The following is a 17260-nucleotide window of genomic DNA, read 5'->3' on the forward strand; positions in this document are numbered from 1 at the left end:
TTCCATACTGAATCTTCAGGCTTTAAAACTGTGCCTGGCACATGGTCAGTCAATACACGTTTGATGAATGTATGAATGATTGGCAACCTAAGCCATACGCTGGCTCCTGTGTCGGGGAGGTGGGACTGTATGACTGACAGGCCACACAGGGGAAGAAGCAATTCCGTGAAGTAAAGGAACTCGTCAGACAAAAGTTCGTAAATCTCCAGTGAAAGATGCTTCTGGTGAGCGTCGAGAGATGAGGGTCCGTGTTAGAGGAGAATAGTGCGAGAATCTGCCTTATTTTTTACTATTTCTTCCTTGGGTTTGCTATTTGGCCGTTTTTCTAATTTCATGTGTTGAGCCCTTTGCTTATTTGTTTTCATTCCTTCTTGTTTTTTGATAAATGTATTTAAAGTATACCTTTTCTTTTAAAGATGCTGTAGTTGTGTACTCTAAAGATTCAGACGTGTAGTGTTTTCAATTGTGATAAATTCTAAATGTTTCTCATTTGATTTCCTTCTGGATTCAAAACTTTTTTAGTAGTGTGAGATTTAGTTTCTAGACATACAGACTTTTAAAGCTATGTTTTCATCATTAAACTCTATAATTAATGCATTATAGTCAGAGAACATAATCTGTGGTGAACTGATTCTGTGAAATTTATCACGGCGTCCTCTGTAATATAGTACTCTTTCAATTTTGACAATATACCGTGTGTGCTGTAAACGAGTGTATGTTCTCTGTTTCTCAGCTATACAGTTCTGAGTATCTGAATTTACTAAGTTGTGTCATTTGAGTCACCCGCATCTGTTTACCTATTGTAGTCTTAAGCTGTTTATTTATGAGATGCGTGTTACAATCTTCAATTGCTGAATTATTTATTTCTCTTTCTAGTTTTATGAATTCTTGTTGCTTGATGTATTTGAGGCAATATATTTATACAGTTATGAAGGTTATATTTTCTGACTGTATTGTTTTGTTATCAATTTATAATCTTTTTCTCCATTATATATATTTACTATGAATTTTATATTTTCAGATATTAAAATTGTCAACGCAGCTTTCTTTTGGTTTATGTTTGCCTGGATATCTGTTTCCATCTCTTTTTTTTCTGGTTTTCTTCTTTTAGATAACATATTGCTAAATCTTGCTTTTTTTTTTTTTTTGAGGAAGATTAGTCCTGAGATAACTGCTGCCAATCCTCCTCTTTTTTCTGAGGAAGACTGGCCCTGAGCTAACATCCATGCCCATCTCCCTCTACTTTTATATGTGGGACGCCTGCAGCAGCATGGCTTACCAAGTGGTGCCATGTCTGCACCTGGGATCCGAACTGGCGAACCCCAGGCTGCCGAAGTGAAACGTGTGCACTTAACTGCTGAGCCACTGGGCTGGCCCCTAAATCTTGCTTTTTAGAATAACTTTTATTTTGAAATATAGCATACATTATCTCAAATATAACATACATTATGAATTAGTGCACGAAACAAATTTGAATAGCTTCATGATTTATTGCAAAGCATCAATTCTTGTAGCTACTACTTGAGTCAAGAAATAGAATACTGTGGAGACCCCAAAATCCCTTCTTGTGCCTCTTCCAATAAACAATCCCTGCTTTCGCCTCAAAGGCACCCACTTTCCTGTCATCTGAGGTCGTTATTTCCTTGCAATCCTTTATAATTTTATGACCCAAGTGTACTTCACTGAACACTATGGTCTAGTTTTGCCAGTTGTATTTTTTTATATAAACAGAATCATAAAGCTTATATTCTTTTGTGTCTGACTTCTTTCTCTCCATGTTATGTGACTGTGGGGACAAGTAGTTTTTCCCTTTTTATTGCCAAGTCGTATTGCTTTGTGTGACATACCACAATTTATTTATCCACTTTCCTGTTGATGGACATTTGGGTTGTTTTTAACATTTTGGCTATTATTAATAAAGCTGCTAGAAACATTCTTATCTGTGTTTTCAGCGTACGTGAGCGTGCATATCTGATGAACCGACACCTAAGAGTGAAATTGATGGGACATAGACTATGCGTGTGATGAGCTTTAACTGGCGCTGTCAAACTGGCTCTTTTTTGCCAAACTGGCTGCCCTAATTCACACTCCTAGCAGCAGTGTCTGAGAGTCTTCACTGGCTCGACAATGTGATTGACATTTGGTATTGTCAGTCTTAAAATTTCACGATTTTGGTGAGTGTTTAATGGTGTCTCTTTGCAGTTTTGACTTGCATTTCCCTAACTGTTAATGAGGTTAAGCACCTTTTCACACATATATTGGCTAGTTGTCCTCCTTTGTGAAATGGCTGTTGAGTCTTTTCTCATTTATCTCTTAAGTTTTCTGCCTGTTTCTTATTGATTTACAGGAGTTCTTAATACATTCTTGTCTTAACACATTCTTATCTTATTCTTAATAAAGCCTTGTCTAGGTTATATGTGTTGTACATATTTTTTCTCAATCAGTTGCTTGGTTTTATACTCTCTAATGTTGTCATTTGGTGAATGGACATTTTTTTTTAAAGCTTTCTTTTTTTTTTTTTTAAAGATTGGCGTCTGGGCTAACAACTGTGGCCAATCTTTTTTTTTTTTGCTGCTTTATCTCCCCAAATCCCCCCGGTACATAGTTGTATATCTTAGTTGCAAATCCTTTTAGTTGTGGCTGAATGGACATTTTTAATTTTAGTGTGTTCCAACTTATCAAGCTTTTCTTTTATGATTAGAACCAATAAGGAAATGACAGTATTTTCAGTAAATGATACCAAGACAATTGGTTATGAATTTAAAAAATGAAACTTGATCTTTATTTGAAACCATAATCAGAATTCAATTTCAAGTAGATTGCAGATATAATATGAAAGGAGGAACAAAAGAAGTTCTAGAAGAAAAGATAGGATAATATCTTCATGACTACAGAATAAAAAAATTAATAGCAAAAGAATCAAAGCACTAACCATATTCATCTTTACAATCTCCTCTTCCAATTAATAAACATGGTATATCCTTTCATTTATTTAGATCTTAGTTTCTTTCAATAATGTTGTATCTATTTCTTCATAAAAGTATTGCATGTCTTTTCTTGGATTCATTCTAACATGAGGAATTTTATAATGTTGCCATATATGTGTCTTCTTAAAAATTATATTTTCATGCTCTTTGTTGCTGGCATGTGGAAATGTTACTGATTTTTACATATCGTCCTTGTATCTAGCAATCCTTCTATGTCCACTTTCTGGTTTTAACAATTCACGTAGATATTTTTTCAAATGTAAAATCACGTCATCTAGAAATATTGAGTCAATTTCTTATTTTTGGATCATTTTAACTGTCACTATTCTTTTTACCAGCACTTCTGATACAATATTGTTGAAAGACAATGAGTGCTTTCGTTTATTGCTAATGTTGAAGGAAGAGGTTTCAAAATTTCACCATGGGGCATATTATGGAGGAATTAAGGACCACCTTGTTTACTGAAAATGGCAGATAAGGGCTTCTTTGTTTTGCCCATGGCAGAAGTTTGGGAAGGGCTTGGATGGGCAATTCATCTCTGATCCACATGGTTTCAGCTGGAGTGTTTGGGACAGAGATCTGCTTCCATGGTCTGTTTTTCATCCACATGTCTGGAGCCTTGGTTTCTCTTTCTCCACATGGAGCTTCATTCTCCTGGGCCTATCCACATGGCTCGGCTTTTTAAAGCATGGCAGTCTCAGAGTAACTAGACTTTGTGAATGTCATGTATCTTGCCCTAGATCAAGCGTTCTTTCAGATCTAAAATTCTATGAATTTGAGTCCATGGGGTCACATAAGTTGCAATTAGACATATCTAATTAATTAAAAATCACTTAATCTAAACTTATGGCATACTCAAATTTCAGTACTATAGAGGAAATAAAAAAATAGATGATTTCTTATTTTTTGTGATGACAGACTTTTACTTTTGAGGTTAGATGAAGTTATCTAGGGCAATGGGAAGATAGCAGGTGCTTACGGAAGTTGAATGTGAGGAGATAGGTGCAAAACAGTGAGTAGGTGAGGTGTCAGAGAGAAAGAGAGCGCGAAATGAAGACAGTGGGTGGGCCACCGGAAGCTGGGCGGACCACAGGAAGCTGGGCGGACCACAGGAAGCTGTCTGGAAAAAAAAAAAAATGTCTTTGGCTTTACTTAATTAAAAGCAAGAATAAAACAACCCAAAGACAAATGGAAAATCTCACACGCAAAGTCTATAAAAGGATGGAAACAACAAAAAATAAGCACATATGTGTTCAGAGAAAGGTGAACCGATATGATTGGCTAATTACAATCTAGTCTGTAATTTTTATATTATTTCTCAGGACTTCATGCAATAAGATAGTCTAATTAAAAAACAAATAAAAGAGCAAAAATTTCCTTTTGAAATAAACAGAAAATATTCTTTTGTAAAACTTAGATTTCTGGGTTTGCAATTAAAAAATGCTCTATTGAAATCAAAAGAATGTCAAATTAGGGAGACCAAAGGATATTTTAGTCTTTGGTTTCAAGCCAAATAGTGTACTTACATGTTTGTCCACTAGGTGTCTCTTTGCATACATAATATGATTTCAGAGAAAGCTAATCTATTCCTGAAGGTGGTAGTTTACACGGGTTCTGTCAACAATGTCTCAGTTTGGGAATGTTTAAGGATGGCTGTAATTTAATAGTTCTTACTAAAGAATAAATATATATGTCTGGGCTACATCTCTCACTCTTGCTTTAGAAATTTCAGAGACATTAATTCAGAATTGTATGCAGATGCAAAACTCGGGTACTAGCACCAGGGTTGTTGGCCGACTGATACGAACAGAAGCCTTAGATTCAATAGCCTGCCCATTTAGGATTCTGACCAGGAAGTCAGCCCACATTATTTCTGAATGAAGCCTTGGCAAGGACGCTCAGTTCCAAAACAAGCTGCATTTGGCTCTCCAATGTCTCTTTCTAGGAGCTATATTCTTGCTGATCAAATTACCCGGTGGCAGCTGATCTGTAGTCCCACATGTAGCCCTTTGGGTACAAGGTGCCAGTTATATGAGTCACATAAGACCCCTTCTGAATTATCCAAATTTGGAGTAGTTTACCCACTCCAACTTGTCCTAAAGTAGAGGCAGGGTCAATATAAGTCAACAGATATTTATTAGATGCCTAATGTTTGCCTGGTCCAGAGTGTCTACAAGAATTATTGGACTCATTCATCCTGTAAGCATATAATGAGATTTACTGTTTTCAGAAAAATTAAGCATGCTGCTAAGGAGAATTTGAAAAGATTGTTATAAAAGACAGCACTGCTAATGTGCAAAGGGCCCTGAGCTTGGAGTCTAAAGACATGAGTTCAGTTCTAGCTTTGTCACTTGCTAGCTGTGTAAACGAGTAGAGCTACCTACTCGGTACGTCAGTTTCTTCATTTGTAAAAATATAGGTAATACCACCTTACAGAGCTGCTGTGAAAACTGAAAACAGTTTACAATAATTCTGCTGAATAGCGTTCTAGGAGCCTCCAAGAGAAGTCACTCTATTCTCGATGAAGACAGCCTTTCCCCTTATTATGCGGGACAGTCCAGCTCCTGATGGTCTCCACTTCTCCTGCCTGATGGGGCCGTGGATCTACCACTCAGAATCATAAGCCCATGACAGTGATATTTCCCAGTGAAAGAAACCAGACAAAGAGGAATTTTGGTTCCAACTCCAGAGCAACGAGTACAAACAGCAGGCAGCTTTTATAGCAGTTTTTCTTTTCCTGGCTTCATTCCAGCCAGCAATGGCCCTGTGGCAGAGACCACTGCCACATGGGGTATTCCTATTCACTTGTGTGGAAAGAGTGCTCAATGGAAGGTCACTTGGCAAAGCTGAGTTAAGGTGATTGACGGCCTCAGAGCAGCGTGCACTTGGTCCAGATTTCACAAGCAGAAAAATAGACTATCTTCCATAAAGAGAAGAAAGATTATTACCCATGTGGAGAAATTTAGGGATGCAGATTGCAGAAAGGTAAGAGCTGTCATCTGCCACTCTTGTCTGGCCCAGTTTAGATCACTGCATCCGCTCTCACCCCCACAGGCTGGGGTGAAGTGAACTTAGGAATCGAGGGTTGTTATGTGGTAGCTGCCATTGTAGGGAACCAGGGTGTGCTTGTGGGGCAGCCTGTAGTGGACCTAATATTTGCTACTTTGCCTAGTAGCTATCAAAGCTTCCTGTGGCCTCATCGTAGGCCTGGAGCCTTTTGTCTACATGATGTAGCATCTTGGGGCTAATACAAACCTTTGAGGAGGCTCCTTGGGTTTAGATCACAAATTTCTTAAGTTGGACCTAAGCACACAGCTAGTTGGGATGTTACAATGACTGGCTCCTAGAAGTTCTTTGGATCTGTCACTGGCTTTGGAGAGGAGGCAGCTGCCATGAAGGTTTTATCTGCGTTGGTCACAAAGCTGCTGCTAGGGTGTGTTTGTGTGTGTGCATCTGTGTGTGTTTGGGGGGTGTGTGTGCAAATATGTTTTGTGGGGTCCCTGCCTGAACAAATAATTTGAATAGCCACAAGTCAGCGTGCTAGCTCGACTGGATTCTGGAGGTTTGGTGGGAGAAATCACTCACGGGGGCTGGCATCCTGGAATCTAAGACAATTGTGGGAACTGAATTAATCTCATTAGAGATGAGTCCTGGAGCTCTTCTAGCATCTGGTCAAACCCACATGCTGTGAAGGGAAAGCGCTTCAGTTGGGAGCAAGAAGCACAGGGCACATGTGGGTGGTGGCCTGCTATGGTCCCAGAGGGTGATGGACAGAACCCTGCCTGCTTGCCTGAGCCCTAAGGGCGCACTGGGGTGCAGACCATAATCTTTGAAGTTTCAGGTTCTGGAGGCCCACAGAAGGGCAGGAGACTCCAACAGTCTGGAGACCGAAGGGAGCTTTGATCCTCCATAAGGGGCATGGCCAATGGCCATTTGCATTTGATGCAGCTTTTTCCAGATTGTTCTGGATCTCTTACAGTTTGTCACCTGCTTGTTACTATGGTAAAATGGTTGTTTGGGAGTAGAAATTGACACTATTAGCTTAAAGAAGGGTTTTCTCCCCCCTTAAATTTGTGGATTTTTATGCCTAAGCCTTGATCATCAAGACTGGCAGCTTATGTGGGAATGCAAGAAGGAAGTGTAAGGAAGAGCCAGTCTCCTCAGCTGATGTATCACAGTACTTTAGTGGTGTTGAAAATGATTTTAATCATCAGAGTTTCTGTTTAAAAAAAGCTGTGTCTCTTAAAACCATCTGTCAGTTCATTCTCAAAGTGGAGAGACAGCAGAAAAGAAATGCAGCAAAATGAGTGGAAAAATTAACCATAAAAAAGAGAAAATAGGGGACCAGCCCAGTGGTGCAGCAGTTAAGTTCACACATCCTGCTTCGTGGCCTGGGGTTTGCTGGTTTGGATCCTGGGTGCGGACCTATGTACCACTTATCAAGCCATGCTATGGCGGGTGTCCCACATATAAAGTAGAGGAAGATAGGCACAGATGTTAGCTCAGGGCCAGTCTTCCTCAACAAAACAAGGAGGATTGGCAGCAGATGTTAGCTCAGGGCTAATCTTCCTCACCAAAAAAAAAAGAGAGCGAGAAGAGAGAAAATAGATCAAAGAGAAGGAATGAGGATTCTTTAAAGCATGTGGGAAATGGATTGGAATCAGAATGACAATAGAGGTTAAATTAGAAAGAAAAAAGTTTGAAAGAATTTGGATAAAACCATTTTTCCTTTTCGTAAATTTCCTGGACAAAGTAACACCCCCAGACCACGCCCATCCCACACATCCCTGTGCACATGCTTATGGGAAGGTTCTCTTCCATTTTGCTTCCTCTCTCCTCTGCCTTAACGAGATCTCCTGCTAATTGGCAGAACCAATGGATTATTTCCTGTCCTTTGCTTCTGTATGGTGTGAGCAGAGATGAATTTTCTCTCCTGCTTCCCGTGGCATTGCTGTGTTGGACTGTCATTGACAGAAGGTGCTCGCTTCCAGACAGTTCTCATTGCGAGCTAAGCTTGTACTTTGTTGCTACATGTATTACAGGATTTTTGATGATGGAGACTCCTGCCTTTAGAATGACCAGCGTTTTCTGTTTCCTCTTTAGCTCTAGTTTCTGGATTAAGAATAAGGCAGGTTGCTTGCCTATGGTCACGGAGTTTCCATAAATCCATTTGTTGCTCTGAGAATGTCTTGTCAAATGCTAGCGCTGTAATTTTAAAGATAAGCATATTACACATGCATCTATGGGTTTTTAAAATTTGCATTCATAGTTATGTTGTTTTCACTTATGATTCTGTGAAAAAGAATAAACTTAGCCTGTGGTTTGTTTCAACTGGGAAATCATCTCTAAGTCACAATAAATTGTCTTCTTTTGAAAAACCTTTAGAATGTTAGGCTGGTGCTTATTTTCCTGCCTCATTCCAAAGATTATAACGTTTATTGATGAATAATCAACATTTACTTTTGGATCAGTTGAACCCATAACTCTCTTTAGTGAATTTTTTTCTTAGTTCTTAAAAAAATGCCAATTATACTAGAAACTGCCTTCTCTCTTACATATTGATATTCTTCATTTGTTTTCTGGATTTAAAATGATACAGGACCAGAGTCCGTATTTCTGAACTTAACTAACTTACTAAACAGTTTCTAAAATAAACTGGTAGAATAAAATTGCATTTTGTTTGTGCCTAAATCAAAATGGGCTGATTCCTCACCAGTGTCTTAGTCAGCTTGTGCTGCTGTAAGAAAATACCATAAACTGCGTGGCTTAGCAACAACAGAAATTTATTTCTCACACTTCTGGAGGCTGGAAGTCCGAAATCACGGTGCCAGCATAGCTGCGTTCTGGTGGGAGGCCTCTTCTGGGTGGCAGATGGCTGATTTCTCCTTGTATCTTCACATGGTGGAAAGAGACTGAGCTGGGCTCTCACTTCTTATAAGGCACTAATCCCATTTATGAAGGCTCTACCCTCACGACCTAGTTAACTCCTCAAAGCCCCGCCTTCAGATACCATCACACTGGGAATTAGATTTCAGCATATGAATTTTGGGGGACACAAAACTTCAGTTCATAACAGCCAGTATATATTAAGGAAAACCTCTTTTGAAGTTAACTTTATGATTCACTCGGTAATGAAATGTGTTTTCCACTTTTCAGTTACAGACTTCATCAGAAATATATTTTACTCCACTTCACAAACAAAAAATTATTAATGATCTCATCATTTTGGCTAGATGTCATGTTGTGGTATGTTAAGGAATGGTTCTTTAAAGGAGATAACTGTGTCAAATATACTGGGAAAACTGTTCCTTTCAGCTCTGAAACAAGGTACCAAAAATGTCTCTAGGAGAGCGGGTTAGGGAGTTTCATCAGCCTTGAGGGATGAAAGCCATTTCATCTGATGGAACCTGTTATCACACTTGCTCAAACTCTTTCTTTGTGTGCTAATTCCATTAGGAAGGATAGTTTTCTATAACAAAGCTATTTCCAGGTAATTGCTCCCATTCTAGGTAATTGCTACCACTTATTGAGCATGCACTGTGCCTACATGTTTCCCGTATGATATTTCATTTAATTCTCCCCCAAACCCTATGAGTTGGTTTTTATTATTTCTGTCTAAAAGATGAGGTATCTGCTATTCAGGGAAAATAAGTGATTTTCATAAGTTTCCACATTTAATGAGTGGCAGAGTGAAAGCTGTTTTACTCTAATCCATATGTGTGCAGTAGTTTTAAAACTTTTTTTTCAGTTTTGTACCCATAAAATAATTTGCAAACCCTATGTACTCTATTACACTTTAAATTGTCACCTAGAGATTTTATCGTATGTTTAAATAGGTGCAATTGATGCAACTTCTGGCATATTATAAATCTTAATAGTAAAAATGCTATATTTCGGGACCGGCCCGGTGGTGCCCCGGTTAAGTTCGCACGTTCCGCTTCTCAGTGGCCTGGGGTTTGCCGGATCGGATCCCGGGTGTGGACATGGCACCGCTTGGCAAAAGCCATGCTGTGGTAGGAGTCCCATGTATAAAGTAGAGGCAGATGGGCATGGATGTTAGCTCAGGGCCAGTCTTCCTCAGCGAAAGGGGGAGGATAGGTAGTAGTTAGCTCAGGGCTAATCTTCCAAAAAAAATAAAAGATTACATTTCTCTTTAACTATAACCTATGCAACACACCTCTCATTTTTTTTAAAGTAATCTTTTGAGTTTTAAATTTTACATTGTTCTGTTTTTTTCCTGGAACTCTTATTTTCATTCCATTATTCCATGGATTTTTATACAATTATCTAATATTTTTATGCTTGAAAAGCTTTTATTGATAATTCTATCATATGTTTCAGCAAAAAATTATGTATTGAAGTCAAAATTCGTGTTAAATTTTTTGGGTGACATAATTCTTTAAGCCATAAAAGATTTCATTTGGAGTGGGTTATCATTACAAATACTATTGGTACATAATTTAACATATAACATGACTATGTTACATGTTTTGACAAATAATGGTTAATACAAGAGGTAAATATTTTTATCGACAATGCCTTGTTTAATGAGATAGACAAGGCATTCCCCTAGTTATGGAACATACCCATGGATGAATATTATTTATTGCTAGAATGAGAGAGAGTTCAGAACCAATTTTAATCCTATTTTTGGCTTTTATTTTGGCTTGTATATATGCAAGCACTGAAAACTATTTTTCACATAAATAAATAGATGAGAGTGGAGCATTTTTTGAACTTTTTCCAAGAATATGCCAAATACCAGACAGTGGTCTATCACAACTTCTTTTAATCATTAACAGCCAATTAAAATAGATTTTTCTTTAATTTTCTTGAAAGCAGAGAATAGGAAATCTCTTGATTTGTGAAAGTTATTTGTTATCCTGCCATTAGGGTCTCATACACTTTTAATTCCCAGGAATTATGCAAAAATCCTTTATCAAGATGTATCAAATAACTACTACTTCTTCCTTCAACTCTCTCACTTATAGTCTTAAACTGATATTCTCAGAAAGGGTTGGGAATATGGAAAAATTATTACTTTTAAGACACCCTTGTCAGCATCATTATTATTTTCCATAAGCTGCTTTTATTGTGTGCTTTACACATATTTTTGTCAACATCTTGGAGCTACATATTTAGCTTTTCAGTATATAGATGCCATATGATGTATAACATGGTTAGCTGAGCTGGTTCTCATTGTCCAAACAAAAAGCAAATGTATTTCCATGGCTCTCCATGACCACCGTTTCAATTCCTAATTCCTCTGGATTATGGCTATGTGCTTTGTATGGAAGAGGAGAAACAAGAGTTGAGCTGAGATTATTTTGATGATTCTTCTGCCCCAAGTTATTTGAATCATTTTGGTGAAATTTTAGATTTCATATATGTCAACTACTTCAAGAAATAAAGTATCGAAACTCCAAAATCATTAAGTGAATACACACATATAGCCTCCACAAAGGTACACCATCCAGAGGTCCCCTTTCTTATTCACCCCTGCTTGAACCACTGATTCCATATTATTTCTATCCTTTTTTCTTTTTTTTTGCTGGGAAAGATTCACCCTGAGCTAACATCTGTTGCCAATCTTCTTCTCCCTTTTTTTCCTCTCCAAAGCCCCAGTACCTCATTGTATATTCTAGTGGTAACTCCTTCTAGTTCTTCTATGTGGGCCACCACCACAGCATGGCTACTGACAGACAAGTGGTGTAGTTCTGTGCCCAGGCTGCTGAAATGCAGTGTGTCAAACTTTAGCCACTAGTCTATCAGGGCTGGCTCCCATTTGCTCTTTGATTCGGGAAGTCTGACATCAACAGTTTCATTTCCTTATCTTGCAGATGAAGAGGGAGATTTCTAATGGGATATTCATGATGGCAATATTGCACGGAACAAACAAATTTGGAATTCATATGTTGTCTTCATAGAACCTTACGTAGTGTTTAGTGCTTATATTGTTTGTATTTTTAATTCATTTACTCAAGAAATGTCTACTTAATCACCTGTATACAGAGACTGAGGATACAGCAGTAAACAAGTGAACAAGATAAGACACAGGGCCTGCCCTCAGGTAGGTTATACTATAGTGGGGAGGCAGATGTTAAAGAACAAATTACAAAATTAATAATTCAGTACAATTATGAGAACTTCTATGAGTAAAAGATAAGGTGCTATGAGACCACATGAAAGGGGATTGATCTCTCATAAGGATAAGAATAAGAAAGGGACAGCTTTCTTGACTAAATGACATTTGGTCTGAAGGCTGAAAGATTAGACGGTATAAGCCGTCCTGAGTGGGGGCTGTTGAAGAACAGTATGCACGAAAGTTCTAAGATTGGTAGGAACCTGTTGAAGGAATTTTAAAGAAAGCCAGTGAGTCAGGAAGATGGAAAGGAGGAGACATGGAAATGATTCAAGATGGCGCTGGAGAGGAGGCAGAAGCCAGGTAGTACAAAGCCTTCCTTGTAGAAGATTTTCATGATTTTGGTCTTTATCTCAACACCAATGGCCACTGTAGAGATTTAAGGAAAGAGATGAATAGTCAGATGTACATTGAAAAAAAAGCTGAGACATAAAGCTAGGAGTTCCTGCAGTTGTCCAAGAGAGAGGTGCTATTGCCTTGGACTAGGGTGTTAGCAAGAGATATAGACAGAGTGGACACACCTGAGAGGTCTTTAGGAGGTAAAACGGTACAATACATACATGAGAAATATTCCTCAAGATCCAAGGAAGGCTTGATAACAGTGACTAGAGCAGTATATTTTTTCCCTTTGTCTTCCATCACCTCCTGTCAATTCCATGCTTGTTCTACTATTAGAAAGCTGACTGAGTAAAGGGGTTCGGAATTCCACTGAAATGATAAAGTTGTCTGATGATGCGATCTATTAGTTTCAAAAATCATTTTGACAACTCTTGCTAAGCTGTGTGCTTTACTGGGCTGGGCCCTAGGGCATGAAGAACACAGTGTCTCGGCCTGTACTTTTGACATTCTCATTGTCCAACCAGGGAGATCTATCTGCAGCATCATGGTACAATATCACAGCCAGGAAGGAGTTAGTTATGAACAACCCCTGTGGGAGACTTTGGGGGAGCCAGGATGGTGCTGTGGTGGTTAAGAGAGCAGATTCTGGAGTCTGGGTTTGAATGTGGAAATATCCATTTACTAACTTCCTCATCTAAATTGCCTAAATTGCCTCATCTAAGACATGGGACTAATAATAGTAGGTTATTCATAGGTGGTTCTAATAATCGTATTGCATGACATGTGAAAATCATCAATTGGCCAGGCACGTAGTAACTGCTTAATAAATGCAATAAATTTAGCAATTATATTATTACAGGGGAAGAGCCAGTTAGCCATCTGGGTAGAGTCAGAAAAGGTTACACAGTGATGCTTTATATCACATTTAAAGGGTGTATATAGTTGACCTTTAAGAAATGCATGCTTAAAGAATGAATATGTTTTATGACAATAAGATAATTTATTGAGCATTTATTCCATATTAGGCTCTGCTATGAGCATTATGAAGATATTTTCTTACTTAATTCTTATCTGACCCTAAAGGAAATACTATTATTAGGTCCATTTCATAGATGAGAGTCCTGAGGCCCCAAAACATTAGTTACTTGCCCAAGATGACACAGTAAATCGCCAAGCTGGGACTTTAAATCCAGTCCAGACCAACCAAAGCTTTGTTCTTGACTCCTACTTGTTCTACAGGATTCTCTACCTAAAGTGCTTCTGACTTCAAGCTAGCTTTTCCTTATTAGGTATTCACTCAGTCAGATGGATACCAAAAATACATTGCTATAAGCAGTCAATAAGATATTTACAGTGTTTTATCTGAACATTTTTATTTTACAAATAAATACTTATTATAGAAAATAAATACATAAAGGAGTAAAATATAAATTACTGGTTTCTTCAACTCTCATACATAATTATTGTACATATTTTGCTGTAAATATCTTCAGACATTTTCCCCCAATGTATTGATATATAAGTTGGATGTATATAAACCTATATTTTAATGATAAAAATGAATGGGGTCACACTGCTCATGGTTTTACTACTTTTTCATTAAGGATGTATTGTAAAACTCTTTACCTGTTTGGTACGGTCATGCTTAGTGTAGTTGATGGCACTTGGGAAAGACTCAGCAAATGCCAGTGGCCATTGTGATTGTGATTGTCATCAACATCATCATCTTGATAAATTGCCCTCTAGAAATGCTGTAATAATTTGACATCCCAACAACAACAAATTATTCTTTTCAACACACCTCCACCAAACTTGGTGTCTATCACTTAATTTTTGTGTGTGCCAGTCTTGAAGATTAAAAACGGAATCATGTTGTTTTATTTTGAACTAATTTTATTACTAATGAGGTTAAACATTAGTCACTTTTATTTTTTGAATTTTCCTTCACTTGTTATTCTGTTAGTTTGCTTATTATTTTCTTATTGGTGTGTAAGAACTCTTTTATATTATGATTCTTTTTTTTTTTCTTGATTTTATTTTTTCCTTTTTCTCCCCAAAACCCCCTGGTACATAGTTGTATATTCTTCGTTGTGGGTCCTTCTAGTTGTGGCATGTGGGACGCCACCCCAGCGTGGTTTGATGAGCAGTGCCATGTCCGCGCCCAGGATTCGAACCAATGAAACACTGGGCCGCCTGCAGCAGAGCGTGCGAACCCAACCACTTGGCCACGGGGCCCACCCCCTATATTATGATTCTTATATATGAAGCGTATATTTCAAATATTTTCACTAGGTTGTGATTTGATTTTTTATTTAGGTTTTAGTGTATTTTTTAAAATAAATAAATAAGTTAAAAACTAAATAATTAAATGCATCAGTCTTTTTTATTGTAGCTTTTCTCTTGGGCATTTTACAAATAACTATTTTATTCATATCTATGTAATATAACTATGGCATTTTTGACATTAATAAGGGGTACCTATTCTTCAAAATTTGGGAACCATTGGTATAAGAAATAAAAAGTCATATGGAGTATGGATCTGTGTTTGTGGTACCACTGGTAAATTGAAAGGCTCTCTGCTTTGGGGAGAGTTTCAGTGGCTTGTGGATGTTTAACAAGTTTCTTGCTTGTCAACATCTGAAAATATGAGATTTTTTCCTTTTTGTTTTCATCTGCTTTTCTTGAAACCACAGAACGTCTTGTTTTTCAGGTAATCCACTACAAAGTGCAATACATCAAAAAGGGCTCAGCTTCATATTAAAGTTGGGACTTCTGGGGCAGAGGGATTAGTTACATTTTTGAAATTGTTTAAATTCCATCAGAATAATAGTAACAGATCAAATATTTCCATACCTTACATTGCATTGTTCATCATGAGGAGGAAAATATTTTCACTTTTCAAAGATGTATGTTTATATATAATACAATTTAAGTATGTAAATAATATACATGTTTTGCTATAGACTTGAAAGAATACTGATAAATGTGCAGAAGAAATTCTGGCTTACTTTATGAACTCAGTTTTAAACAGTTGGCTTACTGAGTTCTGCATTAAAAGGCCATTTAATGAATTGCTTTTATTGTGAAATTCATCAGTCAAAATAGAAATGCCTTTTCCTCTGTCAGAGAGATATACACTGTTATGAACATTTGCATCTCACATTTAACTGAAAATCTTTTTTCTCTTCTAGCTTTTGTTTTTGCCCATTTGACATCATACATGGCTACTGATGGCAATGTTCTTGTAAGTACCCTTTGGAACACCTCAGACTTTAGATATTAATTATCAGTTTGATGAATGAGTGAAAAAGTAGACAAGTGGATTTTAAGTTTGGCCAGCTATTTATTGTCCTCCATTTCATTAGCCACAGTGGAATTAAGTGATCTTTTTACTAGATCATTCTAATGACCACCAAGCATTAGTGTAAGACTCCTAGCTATTTACTTTTAAAAATCAAGAAACATAACTCTGATTTTAATGTACTGTATATAAATTATCTGTGTTTTACATTAACTATGGTACTAGTGCAACCTCTCACGTCAAGGCAGGTTGTAGTAACAGTAATGGAGAAATTGAGTGAACTAGACAGCTTCTGGAAGGGACACCTTACTGAAAAGCAGGGCAGCTGGTTAATTCTCTGCTAGCTTTTTTAACACTTTCATGTCCCGGAAATAGAGAAGGCAATGTGAGCACTTTAATTCTGATGCTAATTCTAAATGAGGAAAAGCTTGCTAGTGATGAAAAGTGGTGGGAACTTTGGGAAACAGGACTGCAGCAAACTGAAAATGAAAACACAAATTACAGTCAGTTATATACCCTAGAAATTCACCATCTAAAACTTGCGGAAAAGGCAAGCGTTATCCCTTGGCATGAATGGGTGGGTGGTGTTTGATGATAGAAATGTGAATAATCACAATGAAGATAAAGAAGAGAAACAACTAAGAATAAATGTGGCCTCAATGAAAGACTTTTGCTAGGATTAGATATAAAGACATATGTATAGGACGTTAAAGGAGGGTCCTGTAGTCAAGGGCAAAAACAAATGGATATTGTAGATCTGTAAAAATAGAGCCAGGAAGACAGGTTCAGAGGTTCCAAAGTTTATGAAAAATTGTAAAAAGAAAAAGTTCGTGTGATTATAAGCACATGTGTATGTGTTATATGGAACAAAGAAATGAAAAGGAAGAAGTAGAATTTTTTTACCCTTGAGGATGGTAATGCCGTTTTTATTTCTTACATTGCTTCACCTTTTCCACTGAAAGAATGTAGTCTTCCAACTGGAAGCAGTTCATCTTATATGCTTAAGAAGAAATGGAAATTAAGATAATTAGAGAGTACCTAAGCACTTTACATTAGTAAATTCATTCATTCATTGAAACATTCATTTGATGTTCCCTAATTGCTTCTGACTCAATCGTGCATCAGCCACTGTACAAGATAAGAACTGGAGATTTAATCGTGACTCGAAAGAAGTTAAAATCTCCGCATTTTAAAAAGGGTATAATCCTGGATATTAGAACAAAGATTTCAGATGTGATTCTCAAAAGACTATCATCCATACAAAGCCATATCCATATAATTCCCAATCTGGAGCTGTTAGCACCGTAATATGTAGCCTGCGTCCCCTTGGAGCTGGGCACAAGTGGATTCTGTTCTCACTGGTGGGACCTCTGGCTATTTATGGTCTTTCTCATTTCATGAGCCATCCTCCCCTCCAACACTCAGTCAGCCCAGCTCTCCTTGTGTGTTTATTTACCTGTTCCTTTTGTCTCACAGCGATCAGCTGTACTG

General features: G+C 37.5%; 1 protein-coding gene across 13 annotated transcripts in view; it reads left to right on the top strand.

The window, feature by feature from the left end:
* The window catches only part of IPCEF1 (interaction protein for cytohesin exchange factors 1), a 169044-nt gene that overhangs the window by 69847 nt on the left and 81937 nt on the right, over positions 1-17260 (top strand). For all 13 annotated transcript variants that reach the window (XM_014828863.3, XM_070486746.1, XM_014828866.3 and 10 more), the window contains one exon: positions 15660-15712. In XM_014828863.3, the coding sequence (XP_014684349.1) occupies positions 15689-15712 (24 nt within the window). In that variant the 5' untranslated portion in view covers positions 15660-15688. The remainder of the gene's footprint in view (positions 1-15659; positions 15713-17260) is intronic.

This window comes from Equus asinus, chromosome 1, assembly GCF_041296235.1.
Source record: "Equus asinus isolate D_3611 breed Donkey chromosome 1, EquAss-T2T_v2, whole genome shotgun sequence".
NCBI lineage: Eukaryota > Metazoa > Chordata > Mammalia > Perissodactyla > Equidae > Equus > Equus asinus.